This window comes from Myxocyprinus asiaticus, chromosome 20, assembly GCF_019703515.2.
Source record: "Myxocyprinus asiaticus isolate MX2 ecotype Aquarium Trade chromosome 20, UBuf_Myxa_2, whole genome shotgun sequence".
In the NCBI taxonomy this organism is placed as follows: Eukaryota; Metazoa; Chordata; class Actinopteri; order Cypriniformes; family Catostomidae; genus Myxocyprinus; species Myxocyprinus asiaticus.
This window is the reverse complement of record NC_059363.1, coordinates 495,001-515,000: the sequence shown is the minus strand read 5'-3', so window position 1 is coordinate 515,000 and position 20,000 is coordinate 495,001. Positions and strand designations below refer to the sequence as shown.

The following is a 20,000-nucleotide window of genomic DNA, read 5'->3' as shown; positions in this document are numbered from 1 at the left end:
AGTTACAATATTTTGCTATTAAAAGTAAGGAATTGTATATCAACACTAAAACACATGTAAACAAAAGAACATAACCAAGAAATAAAATAATGTGCTCAACATTCCCATAACTTGTAAAAATAAGGAGAACATTTACTCCAAAAAATTATGTTAAGATTTACGCATTTCAATTTCATAACAAAATTCCATCAAATTGAATTGAGAAATCTTAAATAAAAATAAAATAAAAAAACTAAACATTTTACATTTTATTAATTTAATTATGTTGAAATTACACAATTCATATGTGATGGATTTTTGGTATGAAATTGAAATGCATAAATAAGTGTATAAATCCAGAAGTTTTGTATAAGGATTACAATTTCTGACAAAATCTTTAAATGACAATACAATATATAATTATTGCAATATTTGCATTAAATACTTCTAGACTACATAAAGAACTGGAATATCATTTTTGTATTGAAAAAGCTGGGACATTAACATTTTATGATTTTAAATAGTTTAGTGAATACACTGTATAACAAATTTTTTTTTTTTTTTTTTTTTTTTTTGATCCTGGGTAGTAAGTATTATTTCCTAATTGCTTATGCCTCAAAAGTATAGAAAATGGCTATTATTCCCCACAAACTTTGCTTTTGTGACCAGCACAGTGATATTTTGCAATATTTCCAATGAGAAAACGGGCGAATTTGTGTCTTTTCGTTCACATAAAGTCAGAAAAAAACAACATATGAATCCAAATGAACATGTATTTATACTAAAGTAATATTCAAAGCCGTGCTGCTCCGTAATGGTAACCAGTACCCGTCTCTTCCCCTGACTCACTCGGTGCACCTCAAAGAGGATTACAGCAGCATCAAGACCTTGCTGGAGACTTCAGAATGGGTCTGTCTTTGCCTTTGGGACAGCAGGGACACCAAGGCGCACTACCACAGGCGGGACTGGCCACAGCGGACCGAGTTCTCTGTGGGGAGGAACAACATCAAGTGGGAGCCACTGGTGGACCCCCAGAAGGTGCTGATGCCAACACTGCACATCAAATTGGGCTTTATGAAACTATTTGTCAGAGCTCTAGATAAGGAGTCGGCAGCCTTCAAGTACCTTCAAGACTTCTTCCTTAAGCTGTCTGAGGCAAAGGTCAAAGCCGGTGTCTTCAATCACAAGGTTGAAAACTATGTGGAGCTGGTTAGGACTCTGGTGAAGAACTACGGCACAGTGGGTTGTAGGATGTCCCTCAAAGTCCATATCCTTAATGCTCATCTTGATAAATTCAAGGAGAACATGGGAGTGTACTCAGAGGTGCAAGGTGAGCGCTTCCATCAGGATATACTGGACTTTGAACGCCGCTACCAAGGACAGTGATGGGAGACTACATTTGAGGGCTGATTCATGAAAGTGAGTTACAGTATAATCATAAATCTCAAAAAACTACTCACTTCTAAATCTTTTGTAGTATGTAGTTTGTGGGGAATAATAGCCATTTTCTATACTTTTGAGCCATAAGCAATTAGGAATTAACACTTACTACCCAGGAACAAAAACTGTGTTACATAGTGATATGAGTGTACATAATACACAAATAAATGGTGGTATAATATTTGGAGCATTATTTTATGTGTTGTCCATGTAAATACTTGAAGTATAGGTTTCTGCAGAACAATAATCTGTGGGCATTTTCAAACCGGGATGGGCATCTTTCAACTATCCAATGAAAGTAGGGAATCTCAGTGTAGTATGCAAATCATGTAAAGCTGTTGGAAAACACCTAATGTAATTAGTTAAATGTTTGTTTAGACTTTGACATATCCAGAAGTGTTGTTGGCCTTTTATTAGTACTAAGGCACAGGTTCTTCATCAAGTAAAATAGTGTAGTCTTATCTCATAGGGGGGTCTTATGGTGGCATGCTCCCCATAAGAATATATATTTTTTTCAATACATTTAAATCGGGTGATTCTGAGAGCAGCATTTTTACATTTGCTATTGGATATTATGTAGAAAATAATTTCTCAAAATTTCCTTTCAAAAGAGAAGCCATCTGAAGCAGTAAAGGGTACTGTGATGTGTAGTACTAAATGATACTCTATGCATGTACGATGGTATTTACCTTGTACTTGAAAGAAACATGGTAATGTTGTTGGTACTTTAAGTGCTTTCATATACTGTTAGTGTTATCGAGACAAGAATCGTTCAAAAGCTGCACATGCAGGTGTTGAACTTAGTAAAGACCTTCTTCATCACTGGCAAAAGACTGGATGCATTTGCAGGTTTTCTTTCAGTTGATTGTAGATAAATGTCCACTTCATCCAGCGCTCTCTGTATTCTAAAGTATCCTGCTACTGCTTCAGAACGATTCAGAGCATTAGTGAGCTGATTCAGATTGAATCGTGAACGGATGCAGACTGCTTCACTAACTCATTTGACCAATGTACAATGGACACTCCACATGTGGCATCATCTCCACGTGAAACAGAAATTCACTGTAAGCTTTGGTGTTTGAAATGTCATAGACATAGAAATGTGACGTCATAGAAATACTGTGTGAAACTGAACCGTTCACATGCTTCCGAATTCTGTGAATTGTAGAAAAAAACTATTTTTTGCAGCTCTTGAGGAAGTGATATCCAGAAGACTGGGGAGTCTAGACCTGTTTGGGTAGAAATGGGAGGGGAGAGAGGTGTAGGGGATATGTGTGATTAGTTTATTATTTATTTTATTTTTATTTATTTATTTATATACTTTTTTTGTTGTTGTTGTGTGTCTGTAATTATGTGACCACCGGGGTGTTGATAGGGGTCGGGTGAGGGATTGGGGGGGGATTCTGTGTATATACAGGTGCATCTCAATAAATTAGAATGTCGTGGAAAAGTTCATTTATTTCAGTAATTCAACTCAAATTGTGAAACTCGTGTATTAAATAAATTCAATGCACACAGACTGAAGTAGTTTAAGTCTTTGGTTCTTTTAATTGTGATGATTTTGGCTCACATTTAACAAAAACCCACCAATTCACTATCTCAAACAATTAGAATACATCATAAGACCAATACAAAAAACATTTTTAGTGAATTGTTGGCCTTCTGGAAAGTATGTTCATTTACTGTATATGTGCTCAATACTTGGTAGGGGCTCCTTTTGCTTTAATTACTGCCTCAGTTCGGCGTGGCATGGAGGTGATCAGTTTGTGGCACTGCTGAGGTGGTATGGAAGCCCAGGTTTCTTTGACAGTGGCCTTCAGCTCATCTGCATTTTCTGGTCTCTTGTTTCTCATTTTCCTCTTGACAATACCCCATAGATTCTCTATGGGGTTCAGGTCTGGTGAGTTTACTGGCCAGTCAAGCACACCAACACCATGGTCATTTAACCAACTTTTGGTGCTTTTGGCAGTGTGGGCAGGTGCCAAATCCTGCTGGAAAATGAAATCAGCATCTTTAAAAAGCTGGTCAGCAGAAGGAAGCATGAAGTGCTCCAAAATTTCTTGGTAAACGGGTGCAGTGACTGGTTTTCAAAAAACACAATGGACCAACACCAGCAGATGACATTGCACCCCAAATCATCACAGACTGTGGAAACTTAACACTGGACTTCAAGCAACTTGGGCTATGAGCTTCTCCACCCTTCCTCCAGACTCTAGGACCTTGGTTTCCAAATGAAATACAAAACTTGCTCTCATCTGAAAAGAGGACTTTGGACCACTGGGCAACAGTCCAGTTCTTCTTCTCCTTAGCCCAGGTAAGACACCTCTGATGTTGTCTGTGGTTCAGGAGTGGCTTAACAAGAGGAATACGACAACTGTAGCCAAATTCCTTGACATGTCTGTGTGTGGTGGCTCTTGATGCCTTGACCCCAGCCTCAGTCCATTCCTTGTGAAGTTCACCCAAATTCTCGAATCGATTTTGCTTGACAATCATAAGGCTGCGGTTCTCTCGGTTGGTTGTGCATCTTTTTCTTCCACACTTTTTCCTTCCACTCAACTTTCTGTTAACATGCTTGGATACAGCACTCTGTGAACAGCCAGCTTCTTTGGCAATGAATGTTTGTGGCTTACCCTCCTTGTGAAGGGTGTCAATGATTGTCTTCTGGACAACTGTCAGATCAGCAGTCTTCCCCATGATTGTGTAGCCTAGTGAACCAAACTGAGAGACCATTTTGAAGGCTCAGGAAACCTTTGCAGGTGTTTTGAGTTGATTAGCTGATTGGCATGTCACCATATTCTAATTTTTTGAGATAGTGAATTGGTGGGTTTTTGTTAAATGGAGCCAAAATCATCACAATTAAAAGAACCAAAGACTTAAACTACTTCAGTCTGTGTGCATTGAATTTATTTAATACACGAGTTTCATAATTTGAGTTGAATTACTGAAATAAATGAACTTTTCCACAACATTCTAATTTATTGAGATGCACCTGTATATTAAGAGAAAATTGGGATGTGTGAGGAAAAAAAGTGGATTTGATGTTATTTTATTTTGAAGATTATACTTTGGAATGTAAAGAACAATATATAGTGCAGTGGATTGTTTTATCTGGGCAATACTATATAATTAAATAACTTTGAATTATATATTATTATAACCTTACAGTCTCAATACAAGTCTCAATACAACTGCAATTTATTTAAAAGTATTTTGTCTGGTAACGTTAATTATGTTATTACAGTGACTATGTACAAATACCTCTTGTTCTTAATGCATTGAATAATATATACTGTATATAAATGATAAAGATATGATTTAAATGTTTTCCCTTAGTTTTCCTAATTATAGACGAATTGCCCTAAAATGTTAAAATGCTTATTTGTTTTTTTTTTTTCTAAAATGCGTACATGATATTTGTTTGTATTATGGGTTACACTTTATTTTAAAGTGTCCTTGTTACAGTGTAATTACACAAGTAATTACTACTAATTAACAACATGTTTGGTTCAGGAATAGTTGCTTGTAGCTACACGTAATTTACTGTTATTACTATAGTAAATACATGTAATATGTGTGACAAGGACACATTAAAATAAAGTGTTACCGTATTATATCTCTTGTGATAAAGGAGACACTTGGGAGTTTGTTGTCTTATACTGATAAAATTCAGAGGCTTAAACATTAGACAGTGATCTTTCCTCAAAACTCATTTTTGCTCCATGATTGATCTGGGGATTTTTAGTGGATGTATGAAGTCATCTTCTCTCCCCTTCACACAGGTGTACTAACAGAGGAGAATAGTTACTCTTCTGGTAATAGAATTGTATATCTTGCACTGGTTCAACTGCTCACGATCAATGAGCTTCACCAGTGATGAATGTGAGCCGTGAATCTTCATTCATGTCATGATAATGTCAACAACATAATGAGAGAATCAATTATTGAAATGAATGTAAGTGCCATCGACGGCAGCGTTAAGCAGCTAATCTCACATCAGCAGCATTATCAATGTTGAACAGAAACCATTTCAAACCACTGTTGTCATTAGATATAACATGTTATGAAAGCTTGGCTGTGTGCGTTTTATGCAAAGCTCAGAATGACACGAGTTACATAACATTATCTCACATGCACTGTATGAGTTTAGAGTACAACCTTGAAAACAACGTCTCTATGTGTCACTTCTCCCTCTTCGAGTGTTTGTTTGGTTTGGGCTCAGATGATGTCGGTGTTGTCATTCAAAAGAAATCACTCTTCTGTTTCCCTGGAAACATAAAGGGCACGGAGACGACACGGATGTGTCTCTCTGTTCACGTGTGCACTGACTGGGAGAATCCTGAGGGCCTGATGGTACTTTATTTAACCGGCTCATTAAAACACCAACTGGTATTTTTCCTGCTGTAACTATAACCAGAGATATTTTACTCTGACACTTTAGCAGTGTGTATTTATAGGTAATGATCACTTTAAATGGTGGTCTCCATAGATCATATTTACAGCTGTAGTGTAGAGACAGACTCCTTCTGCTGATGTGTTCAGAAAGAGAAGCATATTTAAATCAACACTGTGGTTGCACGTCTGATTTACAAGAGGTATTAGTAGATGTTTTATTAAAACAAGGAAGTATTGGTTGTAATTTTGGGGGTCTCTATGAAATAAATTTCACAGGCAATATTAAAAAACACTTCTGCCCCCCTCAGGCTCTTTATGGTCTCTACACATACTGTATAATCATTTTCAAGCAAGGAACATTTTACCCATCGACTTTAAGCTGGACTTTATTTGTGAGCAGCAAATATATATATATATATATATATATATATATATATATATATATATATATATATATATATATATATATATATATAAATGGTATGGGTGATTTTATTATAAAAAACCTTCACAGATAAAATATAATTAAACCTCTTTAAAAAGGCAGTTCAGAGAATTCAATGACAATTAAATGAAGGTTTAGATGCACATTATTGGCTGACACTGTGACTTGAAGATGGAAAAAATAATTTTCTTGTAATTCACTTGTTTTAAGCATAAACCACACTAAATGTACTAAGATCAAAGCTTAAAATTGAAGTATGTCATTTTGTGTGTGTGCGTGTGTGTGCGTGCGTGTGTGTGTGCATGTGTGTGTGCACGTGTGTATGTGTGTGAATGTGTATGTGTGTGTGTGTGCGTGCGTGTGTGTGTGTGTGTGTGTGCACGTGTGTATGTGTGTGTGTGTGTGTGTGTGTGTGTGTGTGTGTGCATGTTTATACTACATTAGGGGACCAAATGTCCCCACAAGGATAGTAAAACCTGAGATCACCTACATTGTGGGGATCAGCTACCTAACCTAACACTAACACTAACCCTTCCTACGAGGGAAATGGCTTATTAAACACACTAAACAATGTTTTTTTTTTTAAATGTAAAAATGCAAAAAGGTTTCTATGAGGGTTAGGTTTAGGGGTAGGGTTAGGGTTAGGGGATAGAAATTATCGTTAGATCTGTATAAAATCCAAAATATGCATGGAAGTCTAAGGAGAGTTCCCACAATTATATAAAAACATAGTATGTGTGTGTGTGTGTGCGTGTGTGTGTGTGTGTGTGTGTGTGTGTGTGTGTGTACAGTATATAGAGGTATTAAATGTGCTAATCAGCCCAACTCACACTCATTTAAATGATGTCAGCCAGCTAGCATTGCTTACAAATTTTATATCAAAATATAACTTATACCCTATTAACTAAAATTAATATATTTTAAAAAATCTTTCTCTATATTATTTCTAAAACATTTTTAGCAGAGGGGTTACATTTTATGTTTTGACATACGTAGATAGAATTACCAAAAGAATGAACGGATCTTCACCAGAATGGATTTTAACATTCAAATGCCCTGACGGTGTATCAATCAGTGTACGTCAGAACAGTGAACAGATGTTACACTTCTGTGAAATTAATTTCAAAATTAGAAAGGAATTAACTCTGTGACAACCAACGCTGATCTCCCCTACTATGTGTCACGGATTCCCTTGACTCTCCCGCCACACACACACAACCTTCGCTCTCTCCCGAATACTAATCACCTGCACCTGCCTTCCATCACCATGCCAATCATCTCCACAATATATAAGCCCCACTCACTCCTCAATCGATGTCTGGTCTCCCATCAAATACAGACACACTTACCTGCGACTTTCCTGTTCTCCCGTAATTCTCCAAATTCCACTCCAGCGACATTCAGTGATCTCTCTAATGTCTCCTTCAAATTGTGTGTGTGGCTCTTCAAGGATAATCACTCCCTGCATCGATATGAACTGTCATCACACCAGCTCAACTCTTTATGTTAGATACTCTGTTTCTCTATTTGTGTTTTCTCAATAAATACCTGTCTTCAGGTGTAAACACCATCTTCGAGTCTGGGTTTCCGTAACACTACGATATTCCTATAGTAAAATCAATTATCGAAAGGGATGGAGCAGGACAAAATACACTTTCTCTCTCTCTGAAAATTCTTCATACAGTGTCAGATGCAAATTTGCCCCTCAGATAAATGAGTCTTGTTTTAAGGATGTTTAGATATCTTTACTGGAGCCGAGACAACATTACTGATTAAAGGAATATTCTGGGTTCAATACAAGTTAATCTCAATCGAAAGCATTTGTGGCATAATACTGATTACCACAAAAATTTATTTTGACTCGTTCCTCCTTTTCTTTAAAAAAAAGCACAAATCTGTTCCAGTGAGACACTTACAATGGAAGTCAACCCAGAATATTCCTTTAAGAAGTGAGAAAGAAGAAATCCAAAACTGTAAATCTCAAGAATAATTGTCTTTTGCTAAGAATAAATCTTCCAGTCGAACATGTAGACAGTACGAAATGGCTTTTTCAAAGTGTGTAGTGTTTTTTTATCCCAAACTTTTATTTATGCTTTTTGCAATACTCTGAGTTATGTTTGGACAAACTGTACATTATAAAATACTCTTTATTATACTCCTAAAACAGTGCTTACTGACAGTATTTTATTTGGGGTAATTGTTCCTTTGGTTCCAAACATTTCTAATCATGACTGCCTTTGTGTTTCCTTTAGGAGATGTCAGTACTGAGCGCAGTGTGAATCAAACTCTCGAACTCACCGGGGAATCATAAATTATGGCCGGAGAAAACATCACCATCAACGGCAACATCTCAGACATCCACCGCGTCACACTCAGTCTGTGGGAAGTGGTCACCATAGCGACGGTCTCCGCCATCGTCAGCCTCATCACGATTATTGGAAACATTCTAGTGATGCTGTCCTTCAAAGTGAACAGTCAGCTGAAGACGGTGAACAACTACTATCTGTTGAGTCTGGCGTTCGCTGACCTCATCATCGGCGTCTTCTCCATGAACTTATACACCTCGTACATACTGATGGGTTACTGGTCTCTCGGTAGTCTGGCGTGTGATCTGTGGTTAGCTGTGGATTACGTGGCCAGTAACGCCTCTGTGATGAACTTACTAGTCATCAGTTTCGACCGATACTTCTCCATCACGAGACCGCTGACGTATCGAGCCAAACGAACGCCAAGGCGAGCGGGCATCATGATCGGTCTCGCTTGGCTGGTGTCCTTCATCCTGTGGGCACCGCCAATCCTGTGCTGGCAGTATTTTGTCGGTAAAAGGACAGTCCCTGAGAGGCAATGTCAGATCCAGTTCTTCTCCGAGCCAGTGATCACCTTTGGAACAGCGATAGCGGCTTTCTACATTCCCGTCTCCGTAATGACCATTCTATACTGCCGGATATACAAAGAGACGGAGAGACGCACTAAAGACCTGGCCGAACTTCAGGGCACCAACTCTTCACCAAACTCTAGCAGCAATGTTCAGCCTCAAAAGACCATCATCAGATCATGTTTCAACTGTAAACAACTGAGCGGCACCTCAGGAGAGAGAAACCAAACATCCTGGTCCTCTTCAAACCGCAGTAGCGCACCCAAATCCGCCACATTGTCCCACGACGAGTGGTCCAAAACGGATCATCTCGCCAACTTCAACAGCTACGCCTCCTCTGAAGACGAGGAGCGCTCCGTTTCTCCAGGTGTTTTCCAAGCGTCTTACAGACATCCAGAAGGTAAAGCTGCACCGTCTGGTGAGAATGGACGCTCGAGCAGCTATGATGAGGAAAACTTCTTCCCGAAGAGCAAGAAATGCGTCTCGTACAAGTTCAAGACGGTGTCGAAGGACAATGGTCCACAGCAGAACACCAATAGTGACACTAACGCGGCCACCTCGTCCTTCTCATCTGTCGAGTCTGTGAACGCCCCTTCCTCATCTTCATCCTCAAAGCCCTTAGACGTTGCACTGAAGAGCCAGATGACCAAGAGGAAGAGGATGGTCTTGATCAAAGAGAGGAAGGCCGCCCAGACTCTGAGCGCCATCCTGCTGGCCTTCATCCTCACGTGGACACCCTACAACATCATGGTGCTCATCTCCACCTTCTGCTCCGATTGCATCCCACTGTCGCTCTGGCATCTGGGGTACTGGTTGTGTTACGTCAACAGCACTGTTAACCCCATGTGTTACGCTCTCTGTAACAAAACCTTTCAAAAGACCTTCCGCATGCTGCTGCTGTGCCAGTGGAAGAAGAGGAAGGTTGAGGAGAAACTCTACTGGTGTGGACAAAACCCTGCGGCGAGCAACAAGTTAACCTGAGAGTGAAACGTATGGCACACAGAAAGATCTATGAATGACTGTTCACAATGTCTGTGCCCCAAATGTCCAAACTTAAATACAGAAGGAACTGTAGTGGTACCTTCTCTAATGTTTCTTGATAACAGTGGATTTTATGAAGTCTGATATTATTTAAATACAGCACACTAAAACTGAGATTTCTGCTTTTGGAGATTCCTCTTGAGAAGACACATCCGAATCTTTAAAAATCTTTAAAGATCAAAATTGGATTTGTGTGGCTTTCAGTTCATATCTGTTAGTTTATCTATTTTCTAGTGAACTCCTAACGGTCGACAAAAATGAACTTTTAGCAGATATACACATTTTTAAATGTACAGTTTTTCTCTTTCGGGAAAACGGACCAAAAATACTCCTGCTCAGGGGCAAGGCTATAGAAATCTATTTCAGGTGGATGTCAACACGGGACAGATAATTGCATTCACAAACCATTTTAATTGGGTCTTTAATATTGAAAACCCTCTAAAGGAAAATTCCAGGTTCAATACAAGCTCAATCGACAACATCTGTGGCTAGGGCTGGGCGATATATCGAATATAATGATATAACGAGATAATTTTGCTGATGATGAAACATTGACCAATATTGTCAATATCGCGATGATTTTAATGTGCTTTCATTTGGCCATTAAGTTTCATAAAGAGCGCATCAGTAAACTAATTCCACGATTATTCAATGCTGCATAATTAAACAAATTAACATCAACATGGTGAGTTGGTCATATATGATTATTAATCCATAAAAGGCTGTGATTTAAAGACCGATAAACATGGTCTGTGAGTGATTCAGATCAAATCACACACATGACGGTGCTCTGGGATCAGTTCACGTGCATTGATTGTGAAATCAAAGTAATGCAGGTTCAAGCATCTGCGCAATTCCAAACATTAGTAACAGTTACAAGTTATTATACAAATCTACAAAAGTGGCACAGAATAACAGAATAGGAGGAGATTACAGCGTTTCAGGAAATGAGGAACATTGTAAATTGTCAAATACACACAGACCTTTTCTGTGTCGACATAAAAGCCCCAGATGAAGTTCAAGTAAAGAGGACAGAAATATATTACTTTTGTATAACACAAATCTAATAACACTGTGTAACAATTTATTTTATTTATTTTTTGTTCCTGGGTAGTAAGTGTTATTTCCTAATTGCTTATGCCTCAAAAGTATAGAAAATGGCTATTATTCCCCACAAACTTTGCTTTTGTGACCAGGACAGTGATATTTTGCAATATTTCCAATGAGAAAACGGGCGAATTTGTGTCTTTTCGTTCACATAAAGTCAGAAAAAAACAACATATGAATCCAAATGAACATGTATTTATACTAAAATAATATTCAAAGCCGTGCTGCTCCGTAATGGTAACCAGTACCCGTCTCTTCCCCTGACTCACTCGGTGCACCTCAAAGAGGATTACAGCAGCATCAAGACCTTGCTGGACACCTTGAAGTATGATGAGTACAGCTGGGAGGTCATAGGAGACTTTAGAATGGGTCTGTCTTTGCCTTTGGGACAGCAGGGACACCAAGGCGCACTACCACAGGCGGGACTGGCCACAGCGGACCGAGTTCTCTGTGGGGAGGAACAACATCAAGTGGGAGCCTCTGGTGGACCCCCAGAAGGTGCTGATGCCAACACTGCACATCAAATTGGGCTTTATGAAACAATTTGTCAGAGCTCTAGATAAGGAGTCGGCAGCCTTCAAGTACCTTCAAGACTTCTTCCTTAAGCTGTCTGAGGCAAAGGTCAAAGCCGGTGTCTTCGTCAGACCACAGATAAAGAAGGATTTTGGATTCATATGTTGTTTTTTCTGAATTTATGTGAACGAAAAGACACAAATTCGCCCGTTTTCTCATTGGAAATATTGCAAAATATCACTGTGCTGGTCACAAAAGCAAAGTTTGTGGGGAATAATAGCCATTTTCTATACTTTTGAGGCATAAGCAATTAGGAAATAATACTTACTACCCAGGAACAAAAACTGTGTTACATAGTATATTCAGAATAATAATGAAAACTCAGCATTACATTTTAATAATAAACCTGACGTGTTCCACAGTAATAATTTAGTATTATGCAATGTTCATCTGGGGTTTCAAAAATAAGTCAGTGAAGGAAGTATGGGTCTCTGCAGAACAGTAATGGGTGTTTTCAAATCTGTGGGCATTTCTAAACTAACCAATGAAAGTAGGGAATCTCAATGGTTTGAAAACATGCACTGATTGGGAAAAGCCCATTTTTGTCCTGCAGAGATATATGTCTCCAGTGAAGAAGCTTTGCACACCTTGTTCATTCATAAAAACATATTAGTAAAAACATTTGAAGGAAAATAATGCTTTTTATTTAGCTACTATGTATCATTGTGTATGAAATATAAATATAAAGTGCATATCAATGAAAATGATTGAGTTTCACTCTCTCGATGAAAAACGAATTATTCGATTTTTAGTTAGTGTCTTTAAAATATGTAATCTACTACAATGACTGTTTGGATGAAATGATGGTTCCTCTGATAAAAATAAAAACACTTTTGAGCCGTTTTAGAGCAAATACATAATTATCGAGATATATATAGAATATTGTCAATAGGCTGAAAATCATCAAGATATAATTTTTTAAGACATATCGCCCACCCCTGTTTGTGGCAAAATGTTGAATTAATTAATTTTGAAAAAAGCACAAATGTGTGTTCCAGTGAGACACTTACAATGGAAGTCAATGGGGTCAATAATCTGTAAACATTAAAATACTCACTGTTTCAAAAGTATAGACACAAGACATAAACAATATGTGTGTTAACATGATTTTACTGTGATAAAATCAATTACTAACCGCATCTGTGGAAAGTTAGAGACAATTTTACAACTTTGTTGCCATGACGACATAACGCTGCAAACCCTTAAACATTTTAAACAACTTTACATCTCAAATAATGCACAAGTTTAACAGAAGAATTAATGTAAGTGTTTTTATAAAATTATAAACTTCACATTTCTGCCTTTAAACCTCCAAATATTGGCCCCATTGACTTCCATTGTAAGTGTCTCACTGGAACACACATTTGTGCTTTTATAAAGAAAAGGAGGAACCAGTCGAAATACATTTTTGATCGATTGAGATGAACTTGTTTTTTCATTTTTTTTTTTTTAAATCACAACCGATGGCTCCATTATGAATCAATATAAAATATTTTAATTGATATCAGCATGAGAACAGAAAACATCAGAGAAAACTGAGACAAACACACAAGCAAACAAACCGACAGTAAAGTCTTTTATTCATTCACTGAGTTTCTTGTGTACAAAACAAAAATACAATAATATTGTTTGATGAGTGATTATTTTATTTCTGCTGGTTACCGTGACAGTATTAAAGGGCTATTGTTGTGTTTGCAGAAACACTATGGGCTTTGATGTTAATTGTATACTCTTTAAATGCCTTTTTGTTACATTATTGTAGAGAAGCTTGGAAATAATGGAAGAAAACATTAAAGTTTTGGTGGAGCAAGTGTAAAAAGTGCAGGTACTCCCATCGTCAAGATAAAGACACAGTTTTAAGTGTCATACTGGTTTTTAGCTCAACATTTATTTATTCAGATCAGGAGTGTGAAATATGCTGTTATGGTATTTAATGTACATTTAAATCATGCTGCTGTGGACCAATGGACCTCTGTAGAAACAAACCGTTTGTAACTCTAATGTATAACTTTTTGTCTCAAGGTGCTTTGAATAGAGTGCAACAGTGCACGTCCAGTTTTTCAGCTGTCTTTGATTCCGGAAGTATTTTTCCCATTCATTTATTCCATAGGGATTTCATAAAATCCTTCATAAAAGAGTTGTGCACCATGAACTAAACCAACCAGCTCCGAGGTGAATCACAACATTACACACTTTGATTTGAAGCAATAAATATTTGAAAATCAGCCAAAAAGACAACGACACAAGACTGTGTACTTAACGTCTTTAATGAGGGAATGAACTACAATCCCATGAAGCATTGCGAGTGATGTAATCACATTAAAAATGATGGAAACATATGAAACTATTTAATAAAGAAAACAATGCATTTTAAGATTTATATACAAATATATCAGTAGTTTGAGAGTGTAGTGAGAGCAACTCATTCACAGTGCATCATGGGAGTGGGCAGAGCTACAGCTCTTTTGATGCAGTTCTCTGATTGGTGGATCTCTCTTAAGGATTATGGGTAGTGTAGTTCTTCCCCAGGAATTCAGCTATTAAACATGATTTTAAATTAAGTTGAAATTACACAGACTGATGGTTTCAACAGAAGCATATACCATCGATTAACAACCTCAACCTATGTCTGTTTTTAAATGTTTATAAGTCATCATTAAAAACAATTCAGCTATGGAGAAAATGAATGGGATTAAGACTGTTGCGCTCTATAACAACATTCACTTTAAATGTGCAGTTAACGACTAAATAAATTGACAATGAAGGTGATCAAAAGTATGCGAGCATTTTACATTCTACCTTGATTAACTTTTATTGTTTGGAGGACTGACAACATATTTTGGTCTGTTAACTCACCGAAGTTTGTGTCTGTGTGTGTGTGTGTGTGTGTGTGTGTGTGTGTGTGAGTGAGTGAATGTGTGTGTGTGTGTGTGCGTGTGTGTGTGTGTGTGTGTGTGTGTGTGAGAGAGAGAGAGAGTGTGTGTATGTGTGAATGTGTGTGAGTGTGTTTGTGTGACGTGTGTGTGTGTGTGTGAGAGAGAGAGAGTGTGTGTATGTGTGAATGTGTGTGAGTGTGTTTGTGTGACATGTGTGTGTGTGTGTGTGAGAGAGAGAGTGTGTGTATGTGTGAATGTGTGTGAGTGTGTTTGTGTGACGTGTGTGTGTGTGTGAGAGAGAGAGAGAGTGTGTGTATGTGTGAATGTGTGTGAGTGTGTTTGTGTGACGTGTGTGTGAGTGTGTGTGTGCGCGTGAGAGAGAGTGTGTGTATGTGAGAGTGTGTGTGAGTGTGTATGTGTGACGTGTGTGAGTGTGTATGTGTGACGTGTGTGTGTGTGTATGTGTGTGTGTGAGTGTGTGTATGTATGTGTATGTATGTGTGTGTGTGTGTATGTGTGTGTGTGTGTGTGTGTGTGTGTGTGTGTGTGTGTGTGTGTGGTGTGTGTCTTTTGGACTCTCCAGTACAAATAATTCTAACATTTAAATATCCACTTAAGAAAATGAATTTGATCCTGTTAATTCTTTATAAAGTGATGAATAGTCTGATCAATGATCCCTAAATCAATTTCATTACCACAAAAATTCATTACCACAGATGCAGCGGCCCCAAAAAGTATTTGTTCAATTCAGTCACTCTTATAAATGTCTGAATTTCATTGCATTAGATAAGAAAATATTAAATCAAATGTGATATGTCACAATATGTTTTGAAGCCACTGTATGTTTTCAGTGATTGGATCAGAGTTCGTCTTTTTTGCATTCTCTGGAATGGATGACTTTGACGTGATCAGAGGGTTTCACCATCATCCAGGCGTATTTACACAGATGTTCTTTGTTACAGTCTTTCTGCCAGTAGATGACGTTTCTGCGGTTCAGGTTCGCACCGGCACAGGCATCATACCACCACCCACCGCCTGCGACGCCCTGGAACTCCAGCTTGGCGCAGTTCTGGAAGTAGTTGTCGTTGTCCTGGTCTTTGGTAGTGAACCTCTGATTGTCATGGAGATAGTTTTCCGTATCCAGGGTGAGAGCATCCAACGCCGTGCCCTGGAAGAGCCCGAGGCGCAGACGATACTGGGCCTCCTCATTCTCCACCAACACTGGGTCATACTCGCCCGTCTTCGTCACAGCATCTTTGTCCACCAGTTTGATGCCGAGCTTGTATCGTTCCGGTCCGCTGGTGAGCTGATGGAGATAGTCGTTGCCCAGCCAGTGGTTACCGGTGAGGGATCCAAATCCACGCTTGTATTCATCCCAGGTGCGGTCAAAATCCACGCTGCTGTTGACCGTGATGTGCTGCACGACCGTCCACCCGCCCTCATGCATGGCGCAGTAGACAACGATGGGCGAATCTGCAGGTTTGATGAGATATACGCCATCTCTCGCCTGACCGCCAGTGCTCTGCCACAGCTCATAACAGTCCCGAGGAATATCTGAGACAAAACCAACAGTGAGAAGCCTGGAATATAAGTGAAATATAACTGATTGAACCTCAGTCCGAGGTGAGTAACATGCTGCTTTTAATTCATTGAAAGTCAACATTGAATCAAAATTGACAAAATTCACTTTCTTAATGCACGTGTTTGGTCTTATTGTGAACAATTCATTAGTGCATGTTTTCATTCATCTGTTTTTGTAATCTTTCATCAAAATGTAATAACTTGCTCCACCTCTGAAACTGTCTGTGCTTTTCGGCACCTGTCAATATGCATTTACATTTATTCATTTAGCGGATGCTTCTACCCAAATATATAAACACATAGAGACACTTTACACCATCCAATCAAGACCAGTTATTTAAGGAAGACAAACTGTCCAATGATAAGTCTGGTATTTAATTCTACTATAAATTTAGCATTAATTAAAAATAATACAATTATAATACTTTTTTGTATTTACTAGAAAAAGGGAGGCAACATTAAACCGAACAAATAAATGCAAACCAAATAAAACATACTAAATTGTACATAAATGGATTTATACTCTATATACAACCAATAAAACACTTTTATATTTTCCAAGTCAAAAGCACTGATGAACAGCTGCAATTACCTAAATATTTTGCTTCAAAAAAGAAGACGCAGTGACTTCAACACTGCAAAAATCATTTTCCTACTGAGTTTTTCCAGTAAAAATATCTAAATATCCTTAAAACAAGACAAAATTACTTGAGAAGTAGAATGGCATAAGACAGTTATTCACCGTTCTGTTCCAAGGACTCTTATTTTGATATGGTTTTTGTCCTCTGTCTTCAGTTTTCCCCAACTACAATTCCCATAATGCACTGCCCTCATCACTGCCATCCTCACCTGTCCTCCATTCCCTCATTAGCACCTGTGTATAAATACCCTCTAGTTTTGTCCATTTCTTTGTCAGTTCTAAAGTGTTACTTAGTCGGTTATGAATTGTGATGTTGTTACTTTGTAGCATCCCACTCCAGCGTGTTTCCTTGATTGATTCTTGTGAGATATTTGTTCCACTCCAGCGTCTGCTATTAAAAGACTGAAAGTTATTCCTGTCTGCTCTCTTCCACTCCACGAACCAATGTTACAAAGATATTACATCATGTTTTCAGAGAAATCAAACACAATTTGGTGTGGTTTATGCTTAAAACAATAAATAACTATTTACCAATGGAGAAAGAAAAATAATCTTGTTTTCCTTTTGAATCAAGTTTTTTGTCTTACCCCATTGACAAATAGCTTTTTCTTGTTTTAAACATAAATGATAATACATTTTATAAGATTTACCTGAAAACAAGACAAAATATCTCCTGTCATTTTGCTTCTGAAATAAATGCATCTTGTTTTAAGAATTTTTAGATATTATTACTGGAAACCAAGACAAAAATACTGATTTTTTTGCAGTGTATGCATAGACTCTGAACTGTTCATTAACCTTCCCAAAGCTACATACAAGAGGATTGGTGAATTGTTTTGTTTTGTTAATTCAACTTCTTACATGCTATTGTATAATGCATTTAAGATCGTAATAGTCCTAATTTTTTCTTGTTGAATATCCAGTTCCACACTGCGTTACATTACCAGTCTTGTTAATAATGTAACAACGATTATCAGTCTTTGGATTTGTTGATAGGTGTTATCTCTAGAACATGTTAAACTGATGTAATTAGCTCTTATCAGAGGTGAACACACCCTGCATCATGCTTGACCTTTGACCTCTGCTCTAGTGGGTCAAAAGTCCGATTAGGTCAGTGGGTCTCTGGAGTAAAGTTGAACCAATCTGGATCCCAAAACTCCCTTTCTACACAATATACGTCTGTACAATATGAGAGCATCAGTTCATTCATTTTCATCAGCTTATTTGCATATAACAGGGAAATTTCACTGCATAATGAGGTGATATAATGTGACAGGTACAATAAAAGAGTATTTGTTTCGTGAGATTCTAAAAACATCATTCACAGTCAGACCAGGAACATATCCCATGAAAGTAAATAGTCCATTTTGATTTCATGTTGATTTTAAGCCTTAAATGACACACAAACATGCATGTGAAACAGGATAAACCGTGATCAGACCTTTTTGTCCGAGGTTTAAGATGAATTTGTGTTCGTCTGCAGCGAGCAGGTGGATGTTTTTGGCAGGTGACGGTTCGGTCTGGACTCCCGCCAACAGAAAGAGACAAAGCCACAACTTCACCATCCTGTATCAGTGTGTCACTGCGGCAGACGGAGAGACAATAAATGAATATGAATTAAAATCATGACTACTTACAAGAAGTAGATAAATTATATTCAGTCATAATGTTAATGAAATGAGAAGTCTTACCGTTCTGGACGATATCTGTTTGTCTGATGATCTCAAGCTCCTGTTGAATACTGATTGAGTCAGACACTGCCAACCGTAACCCAGAGTCCACTGGGACACTACCAGCTGGACTTCAGCCCCATCACACGAAGGGTTAAAGATGTTTATCTGTAACAGTGACTCCAAATACTGTACGACAGAGTTCCTGTTCATTTATTTTATCTGATTCATTTCAGCCTTTGACTGTTGACTGAATATTCATGAGCTGATCATGAGCCAATCACACACCGTTCTACACACATCAACATTTCAATGATGAAAATGATTTTGCAATTATAATGTGAACTACTAACCAACACTTACTATGAAGCCTATACCAGGGTTCCCCTGCCTTGTAACTAATGAATTTGACTTTTCCTGTCAACTACTGGATAAGATTTTTTTTTTTAATAATAAAAAATTACAAAAAAAAAAGATTAAACTCGCAAAGAGCAATTTCTTGGCAATTCAGTTCATTTTAAATCTTATCATGACTTAAAAAAATGATATTGACTGTAAAAATTACAGTGACTTGTTTTTAAGATTTTATTCATTTTCAGGACTTTTCTAGATCTTGAAATCACAATTTTTAAATTCCCTGATATTTTCAGGTTGTCTCTGAGTGTGGGAACCCTGCTATCATCGTATTATTAACATAATCATAGTGCATTTAAACGGACATTGTAGCCTATTACCTATATGCAAGCAGTTAAACAATTGCATTGCAATACATTATAATAATGAGCTATTCGTGGTGCCACCTTAAAAGAGTGGAATGCCTTGTAACACAAGCAATATGACACATGAAATTTGGAGTTTATCATGTATTGTTGTACTATACCCTTTTAAGCCTCCTAATGTCTGTAGAAACTGCACCCTTCTTTTGTTGTTTGGGTAATTTTTGACCCGTATTGAAAACCATTCAAAATGCATGAATTTTTGATTAGCGTACACTAATGTGTGGACGTTGTATTTTGGCTTTGCTATATGCAACGCATAATTTAAATGAATTAAAAATGACTGAATACTGTTCACAAGACTCTACACTGTCATTTAAGGGTTAAACTTCTGCCGCACCGCGTCATGTGACACAACAGCATGATGTCGATTTCCGTGAAACGCTCCTACGGGTGCAGCGCCAACAAAAGTGCCTCTGGTAAGAAACCTGTTTAAGATGTTTCATTGAAATCTGTTTGGTTGTAAAGAGTAGAGTCTCTAGTTTCGTTTGATATGCTGCTTTATAAAATCTGTTCATTTTTCACACATCAGCACGCTGATAAACATGATGTCCACATATGTGGAAATTAGGACCGCATTCACACAAAAGTCTAAAAGACATGTT

At 37.8% G+C, this 20,000-nt stretch overlaps 2 protein-coding genes across 2 annotated transcripts in view; one reads left to right on the top strand and one right to left on the bottom strand.

Annotated features, from left to right (window-relative positions):
* LOC127410709 (muscarinic acetylcholine receptor M5-like) overlaps positions 1-10,112 on the top strand; it is an 18,458-nt gene extending 8,346 nt beyond the window's left edge. The window contains exon 2 of the mRNA XM_051645902.1: positions 8,509-10,112. Coding sequence (XP_051501862.1) covers positions 8,571-10,112 — 1,542 coding nt within the window. The 5' untranslated portion in view covers positions 8,509-8,570. The remainder of the gene's footprint in view (positions 1-8,508) is intronic.
* Positions 10,113-14,869: 4,757 nt separating this feature from the next.
* Positions 14,870-19,120, bottom strand: zgc:194887 (uncharacterized protein LOC571819 homolog). Its single transcript, XM_051645944.1, has 3 exons — positions 18,641-19,120; positions 18,391-18,531; positions 14,870-16,282 (listed from the first exon to the last, which is right to left on the bottom strand). Exons 2-3 carry the CDS (start codon positions 18,512-18,514, stop codon positions 15,588-15,590), a joined length of 819 nt encoding a protein of 272 aa, XP_051501904.1. The 5' UTR covers positions 18,515-18,531; positions 18,641-19,120; the 3' UTR covers positions 14,870-15,587.
* Between the last annotated feature and the right edge of the window lie 880 nt (positions 19,121-20,000).